This window comes from Leucopleurus acutus, assembly GCF_964270905.1.
Source record: "Leucopleurus acutus genome assembly, chromosome: 10".
NCBI lineage: Eukaryota > Metazoa > Chordata > Mammalia > Artiodactyla > Delphinidae > Leucopleurus > Leucopleurus acutus.
The window spans coordinates 5,632,415-5,651,307 of record NC_139153.1 but is presented as its reverse complement, the minus strand read 5'-3'; the positions used below and the strand labels follow the sequence as shown (position 1 = coordinate 5,651,307).

General features: G+C 39.0%; 1 protein-coding gene across 1 annotated transcript in view; it reads left to right on the top strand.

Moving 5' to 3' along the window:
* Nucleotides 1–4,233: 4,233 nt before the first annotated feature.
* The window catches only part of PPARG (peroxisome proliferator activated receptor gamma), a gene marked incomplete at both ends in the record, with an annotated part of 71,426 nt that continues 56,766 nt past the window's right edge, over nucleotides 4,234–18,893 (top strand). Inside the window, one exon of the mRNA XM_082848097.1 lies at nucleotides 4,234–4,315. Coding sequence (XP_082704223.1) covers nucleotides 4,234–4,315 — 82 coding nt within the window. The remainder of the gene's footprint in view (nucleotides 4,316–18,893) is intronic.

Here is an 18,893-nt window from a genome sequence, read left to right as displayed (position 1 = left end):
TCTTCTTCTCACCTCTACATGGCACAGAACCCAATATTCCTCAATAGAGGAAGCTGGGTTAGATTTTGTGCAATTGCATAAGGAAGGTGGCCTTCTCCCACTCCTCCTGACTCTGGAAAATTACCAAGGACTATGCTTCAAAGAGGGTTCCCCATAGGATGGAAGGCAATAGACTTCTATATAGAGGTACCCTTCAGTACCTCTAGAGGTATCAATGCAAAGTGCTGATAACCAGGTGGTGTACAAAACACCTAGACATGGTCTAAAGCTCCAAGACCTTACATAACAGTCCCATGCACCGGCATGCTCTTTTATGCATCTTATTATAATATCCTTCAAATTTTGATATTATAAAGAATAAGATACTGGGGGAATCTTAAGACCTTGAAGATAAAGAAATTCACGTGCATGTCGAAACTCTCATAAATTTTCTGGTGATCACATACTGTGTTGTCTGATGGTAACGGTAGGTAAATATATTATTTATGATATCAGCACATGCTAATTGACCTTCAATGTTAAGTAAGCTAAACTATCACTCTTGTAGGTATATTTGGATAATTTTGATAAATACCGTTAAATGTGAACTCACTGAGGATGGGAACCTTGGCTTATGAACGTATTATCTCCTATGCCTAGAATAATACCTGGCACTTAGTAGGTATTTCATGAACATCTGAGGGATGCATGAGTGCATAGCTGTAAAATAAAATGTAATGCCTTTTCAACATCTAAGCACAAAACAGCTGTGTAATTAGATACAAATGAGATTGGCTCAGTTTATTTTTGTCCATTTTAATTTCTGAGCAAGTTGTTTCTTAAGTGGCCCAGTGCTACAGCGTGATAGGACAGAACATGATCACTAACATAACAAATATGATTAAACAATCCATATTAGGTAAGTATTTTGTCAGTAACGGGGTACTTTCTATATTGCTTGATATGTTGTCAAGAGTTTAAGCAGCACTTATTGCTCCTGCTATGTGCCAGGCTCGATTAAAACTGTATTTTTTGTCTACTGAGTTTTTAAACTCCACCATATAAGAACACATCCATCTTGTTCATCAAGCCAGCACCTAGCTCCACGCCTGCCAATTTAGTGTGATATATTGCCAGTAAATATTTGTTGAATAAACAAATGAATGGAAAACAGTGAATAGGTCAGGTTTTTGCTTTCAAGTAATATCGTCTAGGGGAGAAGGGTTGACAGATGGTGGTGCTGTAAGGGTCGGTAGTATTAGGTTCAGGTGCTGTGGAATAATTAGCTGTTAAAAATAATTGTATGTTTGAATAGCTGAAGCACGCTGTCAGAACTATTAGAGGCTTACAAGTTCTAGTGACACAGGACATAGGCCAAGTTGAATGGTGTCTGAGAAGAAGAAAAAAAAAGAATAGAAGTAACAGTAGGTGAAGAATCCAGAAATTAGTCCCTTTGATGATCGCTGCAAAGAATGAATACTACAGAACTCGAGAACTAGGTGATACTGTCAGCCTCAGAAACAAAACTCAGACGATCCTCAGGTAGAATTATGTGGCATGAATGAGCTACACGGTCATTGAGGAAATGTGGGAATGAGAGAGAGAAGGGCATTGAGAAACTCCCCACACCCCCTCCATAGCCATAGATACTGAAAAGTGAGTAACACAGTTACTCATTGATGTTCCTTGAAAGAGTGAACATATTTTCCCCTGAAGTCACCCTATACTCTATCCCTGTTGCACCTGATTTATTAAAAGCGGTGATTTAGACACTTGTAAGAGTGGGAGTTGGTGAAGGCCAATAGTAAACTGGCCTGAGAGTTAGATTCAAGTTCCGGCTGTGCCCCTCCCTAGCTGTTCAACCTGGAGAATTTACTTGCCATTTAGGGGCCTTATTTTCTCATCGTATTAATAGAGCCTTAGACCACAAAGGGCTTCTCTCACTCCAAAATGGCTGTCATTCTGCAAACTTTATCATTCTTATAATCTATCATAATCTTAAGAACATTTTAATAAACTTGTTCATTTTTTTTAAGTTAGAGAGGGGCTTCCCTGGTGGCGCAGTGGTTGAGAGTCCGCCTGCCAATGCAGGGGGCACGGGTTCGTGCCGTGGTCTGGGAAGATCCCACATGCCGCGGAGCGGCTGGGCCCGTGAGCCATGGCCGCTGAGCTTGTGCTTCTGGAGCCTGTGCTCCACAGCAGGAGAGTCCACAGCGGTGGGAGGCCCACGTACCGCAATAAATAAATAAATAAATAAATAAATAAATAAATAAATAAAATTAGAGAGACTTTGGAATCGGAAGGCAAGAATGAGGTGATGATAGGGAATTGGGTGAGATACTGCCACTTAATAGGAATAAAGCTGAAATTTGCCTCAGACTCAAACACATCTTGGGACATTGAGTAGGAGTATCTGTAGGCAGAATGGGGCTTAAAATTTTGTTCTGTTTTATTAACAAGAAGGAAAGTGTTCTTGACTTTAATCATTTATTTTTATCTATCATAAATTCAACCAAGAATCTTGGATTAACACACCTTTAAATATGTCATTGTGCGAAATTTCCCATTGAGAGGAAAAGAGAAACTCCTTTATGGAGAATTCAAAGTGAATATAGAAAAAACTTGTTCTACGCAACTATAATTCCCCCAGTCATTTGGACTGTCAAGAAACTTGCTTTACTAGTGGGAAGCAGCTGCATAGCACAGGGAGATCAGCTTGGTGCTTTGAGACCACCTAGAAGGGTGGGATAGGGAGGGTGGGAGGGAGACACAAGAGGGAGGGGATATGGGGATATATATATATATATATATATATATATAGCTGATTCACTTTGTTATACAGCAGCAACTAACACAACAATGTAAAGCAATTATACTCCAATAAAGGTGTTAAAAAAGAAAAGAACCTTGCTTTAACTTGAATTACCTTAATAAAGGTTTTTGGTTTTTAAAGGTTTATACACTATGTAATTGCCCAACTCTACGCTTTATTCTACACTGTGGAGACCCAGTTAAGTGTTCTTCCCGCTGAGCTCTTGCTCCATGACTGACAAGGAAGTCCCTTGCAGGATGACTAGTTACTCAATGCAGATGAATCAGATATGTATTTCTTCCACTTGGGGAATATTGGGATGAGTGTGTTCAGAGATTTGTTGCCATCTGATATACTGCCCTATGTGGGGCATCTTTTTAAATCCATAAGTCACTGCAGTTCTATGAGGCCACTTATGTGACAGGAGGAGGCCTGCTCCCACATTGAGGTTTGGCACAGCTAGTGTTTCTCTTTGCCAAAAAGGGCAAAGGCCTGGAGCAAGAAGCCAGCTTTTTCCTGATTACAAAACTGACCACAATTCCTCGCCAACCTATCAGTGTAAGTCCGCTTTTTTTCTTTTTTTTTCTGGTAATGCATTATTCCTCTCAGGGAGAACTCCACTTTTTTCATTATGGTAGGGAATTTATTGTTTCAGCATTAACCGATGTTCAGACATCAGCTGATGTATTTGCTATTGATGGATAAACTTAATAATTAAGTTTTCAAAAAGCAGACCCTGATATACAAAATCTAAGCCATAGCTGGACCTGCCTCCAGTCTCTTAACTCTTTAATTTTATGGAATTTGGATAGCTTTCAGCATCATTTTTTACATACTTTACAAAGTGGTAGAATAAATACCTTAGAACATTTTAGTAGCTGATAGCAAATTTTAAAATATGATCACATTCTTGAATTCAGATGTTTTCTTCAGATATCAGATCATGTGATTATAGATTGAACCAGGGATTGGCAGACAGAAAAAAGCTTTGTCCAAGTCAGTTTATTTCATAACCCAGAGATGTAAAGCTTTCCATTTAAGAAGCAATTGAATATTGAAAAATCTCTTCGCTCCAAGAGTTCTAAATACTGTACTGCTGCTCGCTTGCGCCCCTCACAAGACACGGAACATGAGGGTCACTGGCGAGACGGTGTGGCAATGTTTTCCTTGTAATGTACAAAGTCTTGCCAAAGCAGTGAACAAGATTATGACACAACATTCTGTCACAGCTGGTCTCCAACAGGAGGGTGCCAGCCAATTCAGGCCTGGTCCTTTGTGAGTTTATTCCCACCTCCCCCAAATATTTGGAAACTGATGTCTTGACTCATTGGTGCGTTCACAAGTTCTACTACCACAAATCTTTTTCTTTTAACGGATTGGACTTTTGCAAGAAATAGACAAATATCAGTGTGAATCACAGCAAACTCCTCTTCCATGCTGTGATGGGTGAAACTCTGGGAGATTCTCTTATTGACCCAGAGAGTGATTCCTTCGCTGACACACTGTCTGCAAGCACTTCACAAGGTAAAGTGTATTCCAGATACGGCTGTTGGGATACTTCGGGCATCATGGAAGGGTGAAACTGTTCTTGTAGTTTGTTTTCCAAGTGATGTTTGTTCTAATACAATGATGTGTATAGTTCAGTATTTTGATGCTTCGTGTGCTACTACTGTGTTCACTTATAAGCATATTTAGAACTTCTTAGAAAACCTAAATTAATCCTTATTTTATCTCTGTGCATGACTCCTGTGTCCTGAATTTTAAGCATTAAAGGTATATTTATATTTTTAAAAATCCTATTCATTTTTTTAAATTGGGGTATAGTTGTTTTACAATGTTGTGTTAGTTTCTGCCGTACAGTGAACCAGCTATATGGATACATATCTCCCCTCTTTTTTGGATTTCCTTTCCATTTAGGTCACCACAGAGCACTGAGTAGAGTCCCCTATGCTATACAACAGGTTCTCATTAGTTATTTTATACGTAATAGTGTATATATGTCAATCCCAATCTCCCAATTCATCCCACCCTCCCCTTTCCCACCTTGGTGTCCATACGTTTGTTCTCTGTGTCTGTGTCTCTATTTCTGCCTTGCAGACAGGTTCATCTGTACGATTTTTCTAGATTCCACATATATGCGCTAACATGCGATATTTGTTTTTCTCTTGCTGACTTACTTCACTCTGTATGACAGTCTCTAGGTCCATCCACCTATTTATTTTTATTTCCTGGGTTTATATATGTTTCCCCCAAATACCTAAGGTCTTCTTAGAACGCCTGAAGAGTCACTTTCCTGCTTGTAGCCTTCTGTGTTACCTGTCTCTCATAGCAGTGTTTATCCCTCTCACAGCATTTATTCATCTTAAAGTACTCTTTGCACGTTTCTGCTCTACTTTGAAATCTAGATACTTGCATGTACATTTTATCTGTCCCAAAGAATTGCAAGGCTCCTGAGTGTAGGACCAAGTTGTATTTTTCTTTATATTTCTTAGGGTGTGAAGCATAGTGCCTAAGGCTTTGTAGAATCGTGTGGGGACCTTGAGAAGGTCTAAGTGTTGCAATTTACACATAAAGAAAATGAGGCCCCTAATGCCTATCGTATGCTAAGTAAATGATTATTACTTTTGTTCGGTTATGAAAGATTCCGATACTTCATTTTCAGTATTCCTTTCTTGGCCGTTGCAAGATGTAAGTTCTTATTTCTGTAGCTCCTTCTACTGGAGCGTATTAGCACAGCTGATTCTGTTTTGTACTGTTTTGTATGTATTTCTGTATTTCTGGCCATTGTCTTCTCACAGATGCCACATAAAAATAGGTTGTGTTAACTAGTCTGATTCACGTTTTACAATACAGGTGCTAAAGCATTAAAATTAAGTTGCTTAATTGTTGAAATGGATGGCTTTACATTTTGATTTTCAGTTTTTCTGGAAGCCTGAACCTTGAACATATTGATCACAAGTTTTTAAAACATCAAGCTTTTTAAAAATTAAGAGAAAATATTTCATGAAATACCATTTCGTTTTCTTATGATGACTGGACTCAGTGTATGTTTCTGTCATCTGAGTCTCTTAAATAGGAGTTTAGTTTCATTATATTATATAAAGTCTGTTACTCTGTTTTTCTATGAGCCATAAGAAGTATTGCTATCTTTCTCCGGTTTTTCGTTTATGCTGCATCAGGGCAGAATGTCCTAGCTATACTGTAAAATAATTCTTGAGTCAAAATTTGATAGTTTTGTCTGTTTGAAAAGGATATGTCCAGAATGCAGTACAACAAATGTTTTAGGTTAACTGGGGCAAGTACTGTTTATGGTAAGGGATAGTTATGGGTTTCAAGTTAGTTTTCATCCTGTGCTAATCTCTTTATTTTTATGCCTTGAATTTTCCCTGGGTTTAATTTGTTTGACTCTCAAATCCCCTTCAAAAGAATAACCCAGTACTTTTCTTCTTCATTAACATGGTACAGAATAGAATTATTAGCAGTTAAGAAATTATATATTGTGCCAATCATTTAACTGTTGAGTTATATGGTCTCTGATTACTCCTTATTCGTAAATGTTTTTCTGTTAAAAATATGAGTTCCTTAAGGCCAAAGACCTGTGATTGTAAGCGTCTATATTTTGTAGGTGACCACTAAATACTCCACCGTTGCCAAAACAAACTTGAAAACAAATTGGGAATCTGGTCATCGTTAGCTAATTGAGGCCAGCAGAGGTGAAACACTGCAGAGATTAGGTACTTGGCCTCAATACAGGAATTCATCTGTATCACAGGCAAAGGGGAATAGGGATGTTGCAAGGAGCTGAGTGCTGCTACTGAAGACAGAGTGGCTCGTTGAGTGTGAATGATCCAGATGTCCAGCCATATTGGTCCCATTCATGAAACTAAAAACTCCACTGTGTGTAGCCACTGTGCCCGAAGGGGACTTCTATACGTTTTCCTGGGCTTCATTATCACTGTGACTCTCTTTATCTTATTTCCCTTTCTGTTTTCATCATGAGCTTTTCAAGGAACCCCAAGTAACCCCATGCTGGCTCTGAAACCATTTCCACTAGAGAAATTGGCAAGATTGAAGGGAAGCTCCATAAACTTAAGCTGAATATGCCTCCCACTTTTAGTGCCAGACTCAGTCCTGTGTGAATTCTCTAATTTTAAATTGTTGCACCAGAGCATTGAAAGATGATGACACGCTTGTCCTTTGGAGCTGGTTGAGCAATGGAAGTGTGCCTTAGAGACATGACAAATGCTGCAATAGATGATTCTTTGAAATGAGAGTCTCTCCTGAGAGAGGAGTGAGTGATTGATTGGCCGCCATTTCTATTGAGGGAGACAAACTGTGGCTGTGTGACTCCAGGCAGCTGTGTACTTGGAAGCGTTGAGATAATTGACCCAAGTCTTTACCTTTCCAGAAGTTTGAGGGGACCCATGTAGTATCAGGGAATGTAACTCCTGAACTTGTCTTGGCCACATACTTTCTGTGTGAATTTAAGCAAGTCACTTATCCTCTCTACCCTCTGTTTGCACATATATTAACAGAAAACACAGGACTATTGTGAGGATTAAATGACACAGTAGTTGCGAAAGCACACCGGACAGCCTGTATAGAGTTTATTGGCCTGGCCTTGTAGTATTAATCACTTGTGGATAGAATGGAAGACATATAATATCCTAAATGTGAAGCATTTTAAGGAACATGGTGGGGAAATCAGCAGGATTCCTTAGGAATCAAAGCAAGTGGCAGTTTTGAGTGAGACGAGGGCTCTGCATGAGCTCCCGTGAATGTTTTGGTAAGGAAATGATCAGACGTAGAGAAAGCATCATGTCTGATGTTTTTAAACGGGGGAATTACCTCCGACTTTTATTAACATTTATCCATGAAAAGATTGAGTATCCAAAAGTTAAGTCATTCTTTGTGCCTAAATGAGAGCGATGATTATGTTTTCTTCTGACAATGAAAATTGCCTTAGATGATCATGTTCTCCGTATGGTGAATTGCTACCCAACAGCAATTATCCATATAAACTGTTAATTGCGGTGTAAAACATGGGTCGTTAAGTGAAGAACAGTTTTTATACCTCTGATGGAGGTCGTCGTAGATTATGACCTTTGTCAGCATTCTCACTTCCACCTTGAATGAGATGAGCTGGAGGAAATTCTGAAATCATCATAGCTCTTAGTAAGGTGTGTATTCTTTGTGTCAGAGGAAATCTGACCAAAGTAGATTTCTTAGTTATATTCAAGCAACAGAACAGACACAAAGTGCCTATTATCTTAGCTTCCTTCGGATACCCTGAATTCGGCATTAGAAAGTTGTCCAGAAAATGCCTCGTGTCCACCTACCACTGTTGAGTATTTGTGAAAATATGTGGTAGAAAATGAATCAGACTCGTCTGAGTGGGAGTTAGTTTCTATAAAGCTCTACGAGATTCACGTTTTTGGTAGACAATTTTGCACCTGTAACTAATTTAGAGACACAGACATTGCACATGTATTTGATAGCAACTGCTATTCAACTTTTATAACCTGGGAATTAAGATCACGTGACTGCTTGAGAACACAGTTTTTGAGACCCACGTAATTTTTTTTTTTGAGTAAGGGATTGCCAACACAAGATTGAGGTTCCCACAAGTGGCGAATGGTTTGCATTAGAAAGATTTAAAACAGCCAACTGTCAATTACCTACATGTAAATTATGCCTCATTACCTCATACCAGGATTTCTGTATGGCCTTCTAGCTGAGCTAAATGAGAAGCTCTCAGGCAGCCAATCCAATCTGCCAGATAAGTGGTCCTAAAAGCCTGTCTTTCTTACCCGTTTTCTAATACGTGTTGAGCACCTGCAATATATACAAGGCACCAGTGTGAACACTGGCATTCAGAGCTCTTTGTATTCTGCTTCCACCTCATGTACCTTATTTCCCTCCACACCCCAGAGACTGGCCTGCCATGCTCTTATTAGACTAACATCATTGTCCCAAGAACAAGCCACACTCACTCTTGCCTCCAAAACTAACATGTCCTGGAAGGCCTCTCCTAATTCCTCCTCCTGTTCCAATTCTCTCTGTCCTTCAAGGTCAGGTTCATGTAATGTCTGCCCTCTGAATACCTTACCGTTAATCGCTCTCCCTCTCCCCTGCAGGAATATGTGTCTTCTCCCCACTCCACTGCCAGCATCTGATACAGGCTACCCACTGTCCCTTGCCTGGAGGGCTATCCCAGTCTCTTGACAGGTTTTCCTGCCTCTGCCCCCAACAACCTAGTCTCAACCCAGCATCCAGGGGGATCATGTTAAAATGGAAGTCAGGTCTGTCCCTCTGCTCACAACCCTGCAGTGACTCCCCTTCTCCTGACACGTAAGCCCTGCACCCCACGCCGTCAGCGTCCACCCCTCCCCTCTCTCCAGACACACTGGCCTCCTTGCCATTCCTCCCATGTTTCACACTTGCTCCTGCCTTAGTGCTTTCACTCGAGTTCTTGCGTCTTCTGGGAACCCTCTTCCTCTGACATCTTGGCTGACTCTCAGCTGCTTCTAATCACTGCCCAGCTCTCACCTTCGAGTGAGAACTGCCTTGACCCCCTGTTGAATTATCTGTCCTCCCCACTGCCCTTCCCCTCCCCCCTGCTCTACATTTGCTTATTTCTAAGCAGTCCTCAACTTCTAGCCTGCCATATAATTTATTTGTTCATCGTTTTTATTGTTTATTTTTTTAAAATTTATTTACTTATTTATTTTTGGCTGTGTTGGGTCTTCGTTGCTGCACACGGGCTTTCTCTAGTTGCGGCGAGCGGGGGCTACTCTTCCGTTGCGGTGCGCAGACTTACTGCGCTGGCTTCTCCTGTTGCGGAGCACAGGCTGTAGGCGCAGGGGCTTCAGTAGTTGTGGCACGTGGGCTCAGTACTTGTGGCTCCCAGGCTCTAGAGCGCAGGCTCAGTAGTTGTGGTGTGTGGGCTTAGTTGCTCTGAGGCAATCCTCCCGGACCAGGGCTCAAACCTGTGTCCCCTGCACTGGCAGGCGGATTCTTAACCACCGTACCACCAGGGAAGCCCATATTTATTGTTTATTGTCCATTTTATCTCACTAGCACATTAACGCCATGGGGACAGAGATCTTTGTCTAGTTTGCTCGCCCACTGGTATATCCCAACTGCCTAGAACATGCTCGGTGAATAGAGGGGCTCAATAATACTTGTTAAATGAAAGCATAAAATCCTCTATCATTTTTGGTCTGTATCACAGTATTTAGGCCTTAATTGGAGACCGCCTGATATTTTCTGTTTTATATATTACCTAAGCCAAATTATATAGTCACTGAGGATAGGATCCAAGTTTTATTCTCTCCTATATTCCACCAGTATCTAACACGTGATAGGTAACTAATAAGTTCTTGCTGACTTATTAAGACCATGCTGATCCCTTGCCGTACTTCTCCTGAGTTCAGGCCCTGGAATCTGTTTAGTGTATAAAAACAAAAGTGTAGTGTACACTGAATAATATGCTAAAACTGATGTTCATAGAAGCAACAGTATTAAGTATATGCTAAAAACCAGGTACAAATATATTTTGAATTACCTGTTATTTAGAGTTATTTGCACCATGGCCCTCCATTGGTTTGAATATCATTAGTTGAATATTAATTTGAATGTTATAAGTTTGTGAATTATCCACATGCCTGGCTTCTTTTCAAGTCTGCCTGCCTTTTGATACTTCAGTATTCATTTGAACCTCAAGAGGCTTATTTGCTAGCAGAAGAGTACCTTACTTGGTTAAGTAACTAATATCCGATATATAAAGCACTTAGAGCAGCGTCTGGTGTGTAATCAGTATCCAACAAATGTTAGTTTTGTCTTCTCACCTCTAAAACAGAAGTTACACTTTGGGATAATACAGATTTTCATTATCTATACTATCAAAAGTTTTCTATTTCCATAGTTAATTAGGTCATAGTTACTTCTTACTCTCTTCCAATCTTTTCCTTAGAATTTTTTTCATAATATTTAGATATTATCTGAAAGATACTTATTATTGATCATAGTTCTAGAAGAAAGAAACCAAGGTTCAATTTCTTGTTTTGGCAAAGAGTCAGTGACAAAACTTAGTAGCAGAGCAGAAGTTCTGATATCCTTCACATGTTCCAGACATATGAACACGATGGCTCCCCTTACTTTTTTGGAGAATGTAAAATATCCATTATTCTTTTTTTTTTTTTTTGCTTTGCGTTAGCAATTAAATATTTTTAATGTAAGATAATTGGATATTATTTTACTATTGTCTTACACTTTACCTAAAACCCTGCCTTTAGTTTAGTTTTAAAAATTAAAGACCTATTGGTAATTGCCTGGCGTCCCAGTGGTTAGCACTCTGCATTCTCACTGCTGAGGGCCCAGGTTCAGTCCCTGATCGGGGAACTAAGATCCCACGTGCCGCACTGCCAAAAAAAAAATTAAGAACCTATTATGTAGACCGGGCAAGTTTGCTTAGTTGATTAAAGTATGATGCTAGAAAGATCCAAGGGTGTGAATTTGACCTAATTATGGCCAGGTTCACAGAGAAATTTTTCCCATTTACGAAGAAATCTCTTTGCCGTTGATACAACACACCTCTAGCCAATTACAAGGTACAAACAACTGACCAGGAGAAACCAATCCAATTTGCAAGTGTCTGTCCTATATGAAATCTAATCCTCTTTGGTGTTATATTCATTTTGTTATTATTGCTTAAATAAACTCAGGTCATAGAAGGGCCATGCTGGATGATGGAGACGAGTATCTTTCCCTTGGAATATCTTTATCAGTAATAATCCAAATCCCAATCACTCCACTGGGCCCTCATAATTCAAAACCCGTCTCTACCGAGTCGATATCCCCGATTATTTCAGAATGTGTGAGTCTCTGTCTCCTCGATGTTTTTAGAGCACTTATTTTCTCTGTACTTTCTTCTGTTATCAAACATCTTTCATCTTGGTAACTTTTCGAGCTCAAGAACTACATTATAATGTATTTCTTGTGGGGCCTGAAAAATACCTTGTACATAGTTTTAGGTCATTGGTTATCTTGATTTGAGGTGGTCTGGGTTTTGTATTACTGACTGAGCATGTACTGAGGTTAAGATGTTGAGAAAGAAAAATGCCCAAGAAAAGTAAAACAAGGAAAAGTTTTGGGAAGAGAAACACCATAGTAAAATATAATGACTCTTGTAAGAAACAAGGTTTATAAAATAGGTTGTTGATACAGAGAAGAGTTAAATACTTATAATAAAATTGGTAGTTTGGATTTAACCTGTTGATTTATTTCACTTAAATGGAATGTCTCAAAAGACAACTCAACTGTTCCAAGCACATTAACTTCCCAAACACGGGACTCCTAATGTAGGCATTAGTTTTTGGAAAAAGATTTCCTGCATTGTTTAAAAAAAAAATACAGGGTTCTCATAGGACAGAATAGGCCAAGCATATCTAAAGCAAAAACATAACTTTTAATACTCATTCCTTAGGATGAAGTGTGCACCCTGTGAATTTTTACCTGCCTTGTTTACACTGATTCGAGAACCTTGGTTAAATATGTATCTAGCCTTTATTGTACACGGAAGCCAGTTTAAAAAATAGATAGTTTACTAAGAATCATTTCAATACTGCTTTATAACTTCTGAGTAGGAAAATTGTCAAATGAGTGCCCTGGAAATTCTACACCAATCCTTTGTAATACAAATGGAAGAGTTTTTGCTGGCTATGTAGTTGGTCTTAACGTTTCCTTCTATCAACCTCGACTTCCCGGACCCGTATGAGACATCTCTCTTATTTAACCTTTTTATTAGAGAAAATGTATAAATCATTTCACAAATGAACATACTTGTGTAATTTGCACCCAGATAAAGAACAGAACAATACCAGCATTCCAGAAGCTCTCTGACTATTCTCATTTCTAACCCAAAGGTTAGTTTTGCCTGTTTTTGAATTTTATGTAAGTAGAATCATACATGGTTTACTCTTTTGTATCTGGATTCTTTTGCCCAGTACTTGTTTGTTGGATTAATCACATTATTGAATGTACTTGCCCTTCATTCTCATTACTATATGGTATTTCACTGTGCGAATATATCACAATATATCTTCCTACCCTACTGATGATGGGCATTCAGGTGGTTTTCAGTATTGCAAACAGTACAACTGTGAGCGCTCTCGTATTGGTCTTTCAGTGAACAAGTATACACATTTTGTTAGATGTATACTTGGGCTGTAGGACGTGTTCAGCCTTGAGTCACCACCAAACGGCTCTGAATGCGGCTGTGCCAGTGTATACCTCCGCCAGCAGTGTCTGAGTGTTTCATTCACTCCACATCTTTCCTGGTTCTTGGCATTTTCTATCTTTTTCATTTTACCACTCTGGTGGGTAAGTGGTGGTATCATCTTGTAATTTTTGTTTCTAATTTTTATTTCCCTTTCTCTGATGACTGTAAAGTTAAGCACCTTTTAAAAGATTTGTTGTCCATTTGGCTATCCTCTTTTGCAAAGTACCTGGTCAAGTCTTTTGCCTATTTTTATATCAGGTACTTTAGATACGGGTTTTAAAGCGACCTTTGTCAAATATGTGTATTGCAGATACCTTCTCCCGCTCTGTTGCTTTTTTATTCACTTAATGAACAGTTTTTAATCCTAATAGAGTCCAGTGTATCACATTGTTCTTTTATGGTCAGTGCTTTTTATATCCTGTTGAATGACTCTCTGCCTACTCCAAGGTTGATAAGGCGTTGTCCTAGTTTTTCTTTTTAACGCTCTTTTGTTGAATATTTCACACTGAGATCTGCAGTTCACATGAAATTGATTTTTGTGTGTGGTATTAGGTGGGGTTGAACCTTTTCTTCCTCTCTATGGATACCCAGTTTACCTACACTGCTTATTGAAAGTATTATCCATGCCCTACTGCAGTGACATTTTTTCATAAACTAGGTGACCGTTTACATGTGGCATTGATTCTGGGCTTGCATTGGTTGCATTGGTCTATTTTTCTCTCTTTGCACCAACCAACATCTGGTCTTAATGACTGTAGCTTTATCATTGGTTCTGGTATCTGGTAGGATAAGTCCTCCAGCATTTTTCTTCTCTTCAAGATTGCCTCGGCTAGTCTTGGCCCTTTAAATTTCCACATAAATTTTAGGCTCAGCATGTCAGTTTCCAGGCAGAAACGCTAGGATTTTGATTGGAATTTATTCTGAATCTATAGATAAATGTGGAGGATTGACAGCTTTATAATACTGAGCCTTCCAGTCCATGAACATGACACGTCCCTTCATTTATTTAGATACTTTTTCAATATACTTTTGAGTTTTCAGCGTAGAGACTGTACTCATATTTTGCTAGATTTTTCCCCCTAGGTATCTGATGGTTTTGATGCGATTGTAAACATCGTTTCAAAATGTCATTTTCTGTTTGTTGCTGGCTTCCAGAAATATAGTTGAGTTTTTAACATCAACCTTATATCCAGGAACTTTCCTGAATTCTCCTTTTAGCTGTAATGGTTTTATTTTTTTTTTATACAATCATGGCATCTGTGAGTAATGTTAGTTTTATTTCTACTTTTCGAATTCTGTGTCTTGTTGTTGTTGTTGTTGGATTGGATAGGATCTCCAGTGTTGATGATAACTAGTATCCTTACCTCATTCCTGACCTCAGAAGGAAAGCTTAGATATTTCACTGTCAAGTATGATGGCTACTTTAGTTGTTTTGTCTTTTTTAAATAGCTGTTCTTTATCAGATTAATGAAGTTTCTCACCCTTCCTAATGAAGAGGTTTTTTGAACTCATGGATGAGTGTTGTATTGTATCAAATGTTTTCATGTAGAATATTTTTGGTAATGCTATAATGGCTCAGGAGGAGGACTTAGAATGAAAAGTGCTTACTAAGAATATTTTACTATCACATGGCAATATGTTTTAAGATAATGTACAGTATAGCTAGTGGAAATCTGCACTTCATCCCATAACCACAAGTGATCTGGCTACATCTGTTTTGACACTTTTGTTCTCAGAGTTTGTATAGCTTAAGACCATTGTCTTCTCATTAAGAGTGCTTGGCACAGTAAATTGAAAACAAAAGAGTAAACAGAAGCGTAGTGTATCACTCACTTTGCCAGACTAAACAACTCTGAGTAAGGCCAGCTTTCCCCTCTAGCATAATTTCAGGCTGTTAGAGATGCTTCAGTAGGAAAGTTTTCTTTAAAAACACCTACCCACTCTATCTCTTCCTGGTTGCAGGAGGTCCCTTACAGTGGTTGACGGGTGGACAAAGCAAGGAGAAACAGTCCTTTGGGAGATCTTTGGTGGTTCCCTCCTTTCTAAGTAGCTACAAACTTGTGGAGCATTCCTTGCATTTTTTTCCTTTCCATTCGGTCTCCTCTCTCCCATTTTCCTTCCCCTGTCACTGCAAAACCAAAACCAAATTGTGCAGAAGGAGCTGGCCAGGAGGAAACATTCCAGTTCCTTTTTTCTGACCTAAGTACCAGTCTTCTCTGGCTGCTGGTGTGTGCTAGGCGAGGCTAGAGTTTCAGCTAAACCAGAGTAACTAACTGTTCAACAGATTTAGCCTTAGTCCTGACTAGTTTTTAGTAAGTCTCCTTTTAGAAACATGTGAAGGTGGTTTTAGCAGAAGAACCAACCTTGAACTAGTTTGACCATGATGAGAAAGGGGACTTGAATCTCCAGCTAAGGTAGCAGAAGAAACGATCATTCTGGATGAGGGCATGATCCTATCATCTTTCCTGTCCCCTGATACCTCAGGACTGGATTAAGCAAGCTATCTAAACAAGATGTGGCCCATGCAAGAGAAAATGAATTTTTAGAAAGCATAAACTAACATGGACTTCTCCAAAGCTGATCATATGCCCTTTGTTGGTCTGAATTTGGAAATTTGCTATGAGACCTTCTGGCTCTTTATAAAGAAATGTGCCTATAAAGATACGTATTAGAATGCTTTCAACCTCTGCCAAGGCTATCGATGGGAGTATCACCAGGACAGAAGCACTGGATTTGGTTTGTAATATAGTCTAAGTAGACAACACAATGAAAACATATTTTCTTATATTAAAGAAACAAATGACACACTAAGGAATCCACGAAAATTCCACACTAAGGAATTTTAATCCTTTTCTTTATTCCTGGTGTCCAAACTAAGAGGTTCTCTGTTCAGAGAAACCATAACAGAATTCAAACCCCAGTTCCAATACCTATTAGTTGTATTGGGCAAATCACTTACCTCTTTCTGTCTAATGTTTTCAGTCTATTGGGTAGTAATTATAATTGTTTACAACCCATAGGACTATTTATATATGTAAGTTATATTACTATATGTACATTTCTAAATTATACTTACATTAACAAATTATGAATTACATATGTAATGGGTCTAAGGTACAGTGCCTGTCATACGATAAGTGCCTGAAAATAATTAGCTACTATTAAACTATACTTCTGCTAATGGGGTCCAGAGTCTTTTTCTTCCTTTGCTAATTAAAACTCATCATACCAGTGAAGGAAAAGAAAGGAATTGATAGAATTTATTTTTTAAATGCTGAGTCACAAGGACAGTCATCTGTTGGTCAAGCATCAAAAATATTTTCTGATACTCCTTTATTTTACTTGAAACTACCATTAAAATTCTCTCTACTTTTCCAGGTTATTGGAAGTCCTTTTAAGAGGACTGGGAAACAGGCAAGGAACATATTTACTCCCTCTGTTAGGTGAAATCATGGGAAAATACTGCAGTTTAAAGATATTTAACTTAATTTTTACTTTCATCAAAGTAATATTTGTACACAGTTTTAGAAGTCAGATCGTAGTACAAAGCTTTTAATGAAGAACCGCAGTCTTCAACCTACACCTGGTTCCCACTTCTCAGAGGCAATGATTTTTAACTTTTCAAAGCATGTCTCCTGGTTTTTACTGCTGTATGTTTAACATGCTTATACTGCGATTTTTTTAATTGTGTTGATTACCCACTGACTTACTGCTGCAGAAGATAAGAATTTAGCCCTTTGCCATCACACTCCCTTTCCCAAAACCTACACTCCTCCTCTCCCGCAACCCACCCTCACAGTGTGGTTATTCGTAATTTTAGGTGAAATTAGTCGTCTGTGTTTACATCGCAGTAATTTTGGAAGTGCACTTACAATTGAGCCGGACAGTATACTGCAGTTTTACTTTTTTTGAGGGGTGCATCGGGTCTTCATTGCAGCACACAGGCTTCTGTCTAGTTGTGGCGTGTGGGCTCCGTAGCTTGTGACTCACGGGCTCTCGTGTTGGGGCGCGGGCTTCGTTTGGGGGATCAAACTTGCGTCCCCTGCATTGGAAGGCGGATTCTTTACCACTGGACCAGCAGGGAAGGCCCTACAGTTTTACTTCTGACCCTGAATAGCTGTTTGTTTTTCTGGAGTTAATCATTCTTTTTTTTTTTTTTAATTAGTAATTACTCACTTTTGTTGTTGTTCCTTTTCTCCATACCTGCCACTAGTTCATTCTCAACCTCTCCCTCAGAGTGGGCATTTGCATGTCTCAGGCATTGCGGTTTCTCAGGGAATCTCATGAGGCCACCGGCATCCTCTGATCCATTTTCTCAACGAACAGGTTCTGCTCAGTATCTGTTGTCCTGGGTCTTCCTTCCACCTCTCTCCTGTACCTCAATCCTTTGCTTCCTGGATCCCATGTTTCCTTTTTGTTCTGGTGTAGAACTCTAGGAAAAAACACACGGGAGGTGACAGTTTTTTGAGGTCTTATATTTCTGAAAATGTCTTTATTCTCCTCTTACGCGTGAGTGATGGTTTGGCTGAATATAAAATTCTAAGTTGGAAATCATTTTTTTCTTTGAATTTTGAAAATACTGCTCTGTTGATTTTCTAGCTTCCGGCGCTGCTTTTGAGCAGTTCAGTGTCATTCTGATTCCTGACCCTTTTTAGGGGACTTTTTTTTTTTTTTCCTGCCTGGAGGCTTTTAGGATAGTCTCTGTAAAAAGAGCATTAGTTTTTACAGTGATTCCTTTCTCTGTGGTTTAAGTTAGAAATCCTTTCTCTCGTTGTTTTAACCAACATAAATCCTTGCCCTTAGTCACTCTAAAGTTAGAGAAAACCTAAGGGATAACTTAATAAAACTTTTCAAGTACATGTGGTAAAGGTCAAGTATGCAGAGGATGATAACTGTATGTTTAGAAAATGAAAGAAAAATGTACAAACTCCAACAACATAGGTTAGACCATCATTTCACAAACTCTGTTCCATCAGATGGTAAACTCCTCAAACGTTGTGTGCGATACCCTCCCCTCTCTTGTATTTTCTCATGGATTATTAGCATATAATTCTAAGAAGTCCTGCAATAGACCCATTTAAACTGGCTTCACCTAGCATTTCCTAAGTTTATTTGCCCACCAGAATTTTTTTCTTTTTAATTATTTTAAAAGGAACATCATTAACATATGTATAACACAGTTGGGGAAATGCCAGATAAGACATAGACTTTCCTGGCTACAGAAGAGCAATTTAGCATTGGAATGAGTAACCCAGAGAGGCCGTGGACTCTCCTTTTGCAGAGGCCTTTAAAACAGGACATCTGTTTTAGGCGTAATCCTCTTTGAACAATGGGACTTTGCTGCTGTTTCTTCCTTTTCCTGTCCCCTAGTGGTAGCGTTGGGGAGCTTTTAGCCTACCTTTTACATGATTCTAGTACTCTGGTTACTCTGGTGACAAAAGTTAACCACTACTAGCAATAATTACGTTTATGGAGAACTTACTTTCTGGCCCTATGCTGGATGCTTTACACGTATTATTTAACTGAATCTTCACAGCAACTCTGTGAGGTCGGCAGTATGATTATTTACAGATGGGGATAATTAGGGATAAAGAGATCACAAAATTGACAAGAAAGAGGTCAGGATTCAAACCCAGGCTTCTAACTCGCTACTAGCTCTCCATCTTCAGTTGTTAATGTTCAGAACAGCAACCTGCAACGAACAAACAAACAAATAAAATACATCCATCTGTATTTATTACGTAAAGACTTGGACGGATACGATGCTCACTTTATGAGACTGTTCCCTAAACCTTTTGATGAATTCGGAGTTTATTACTT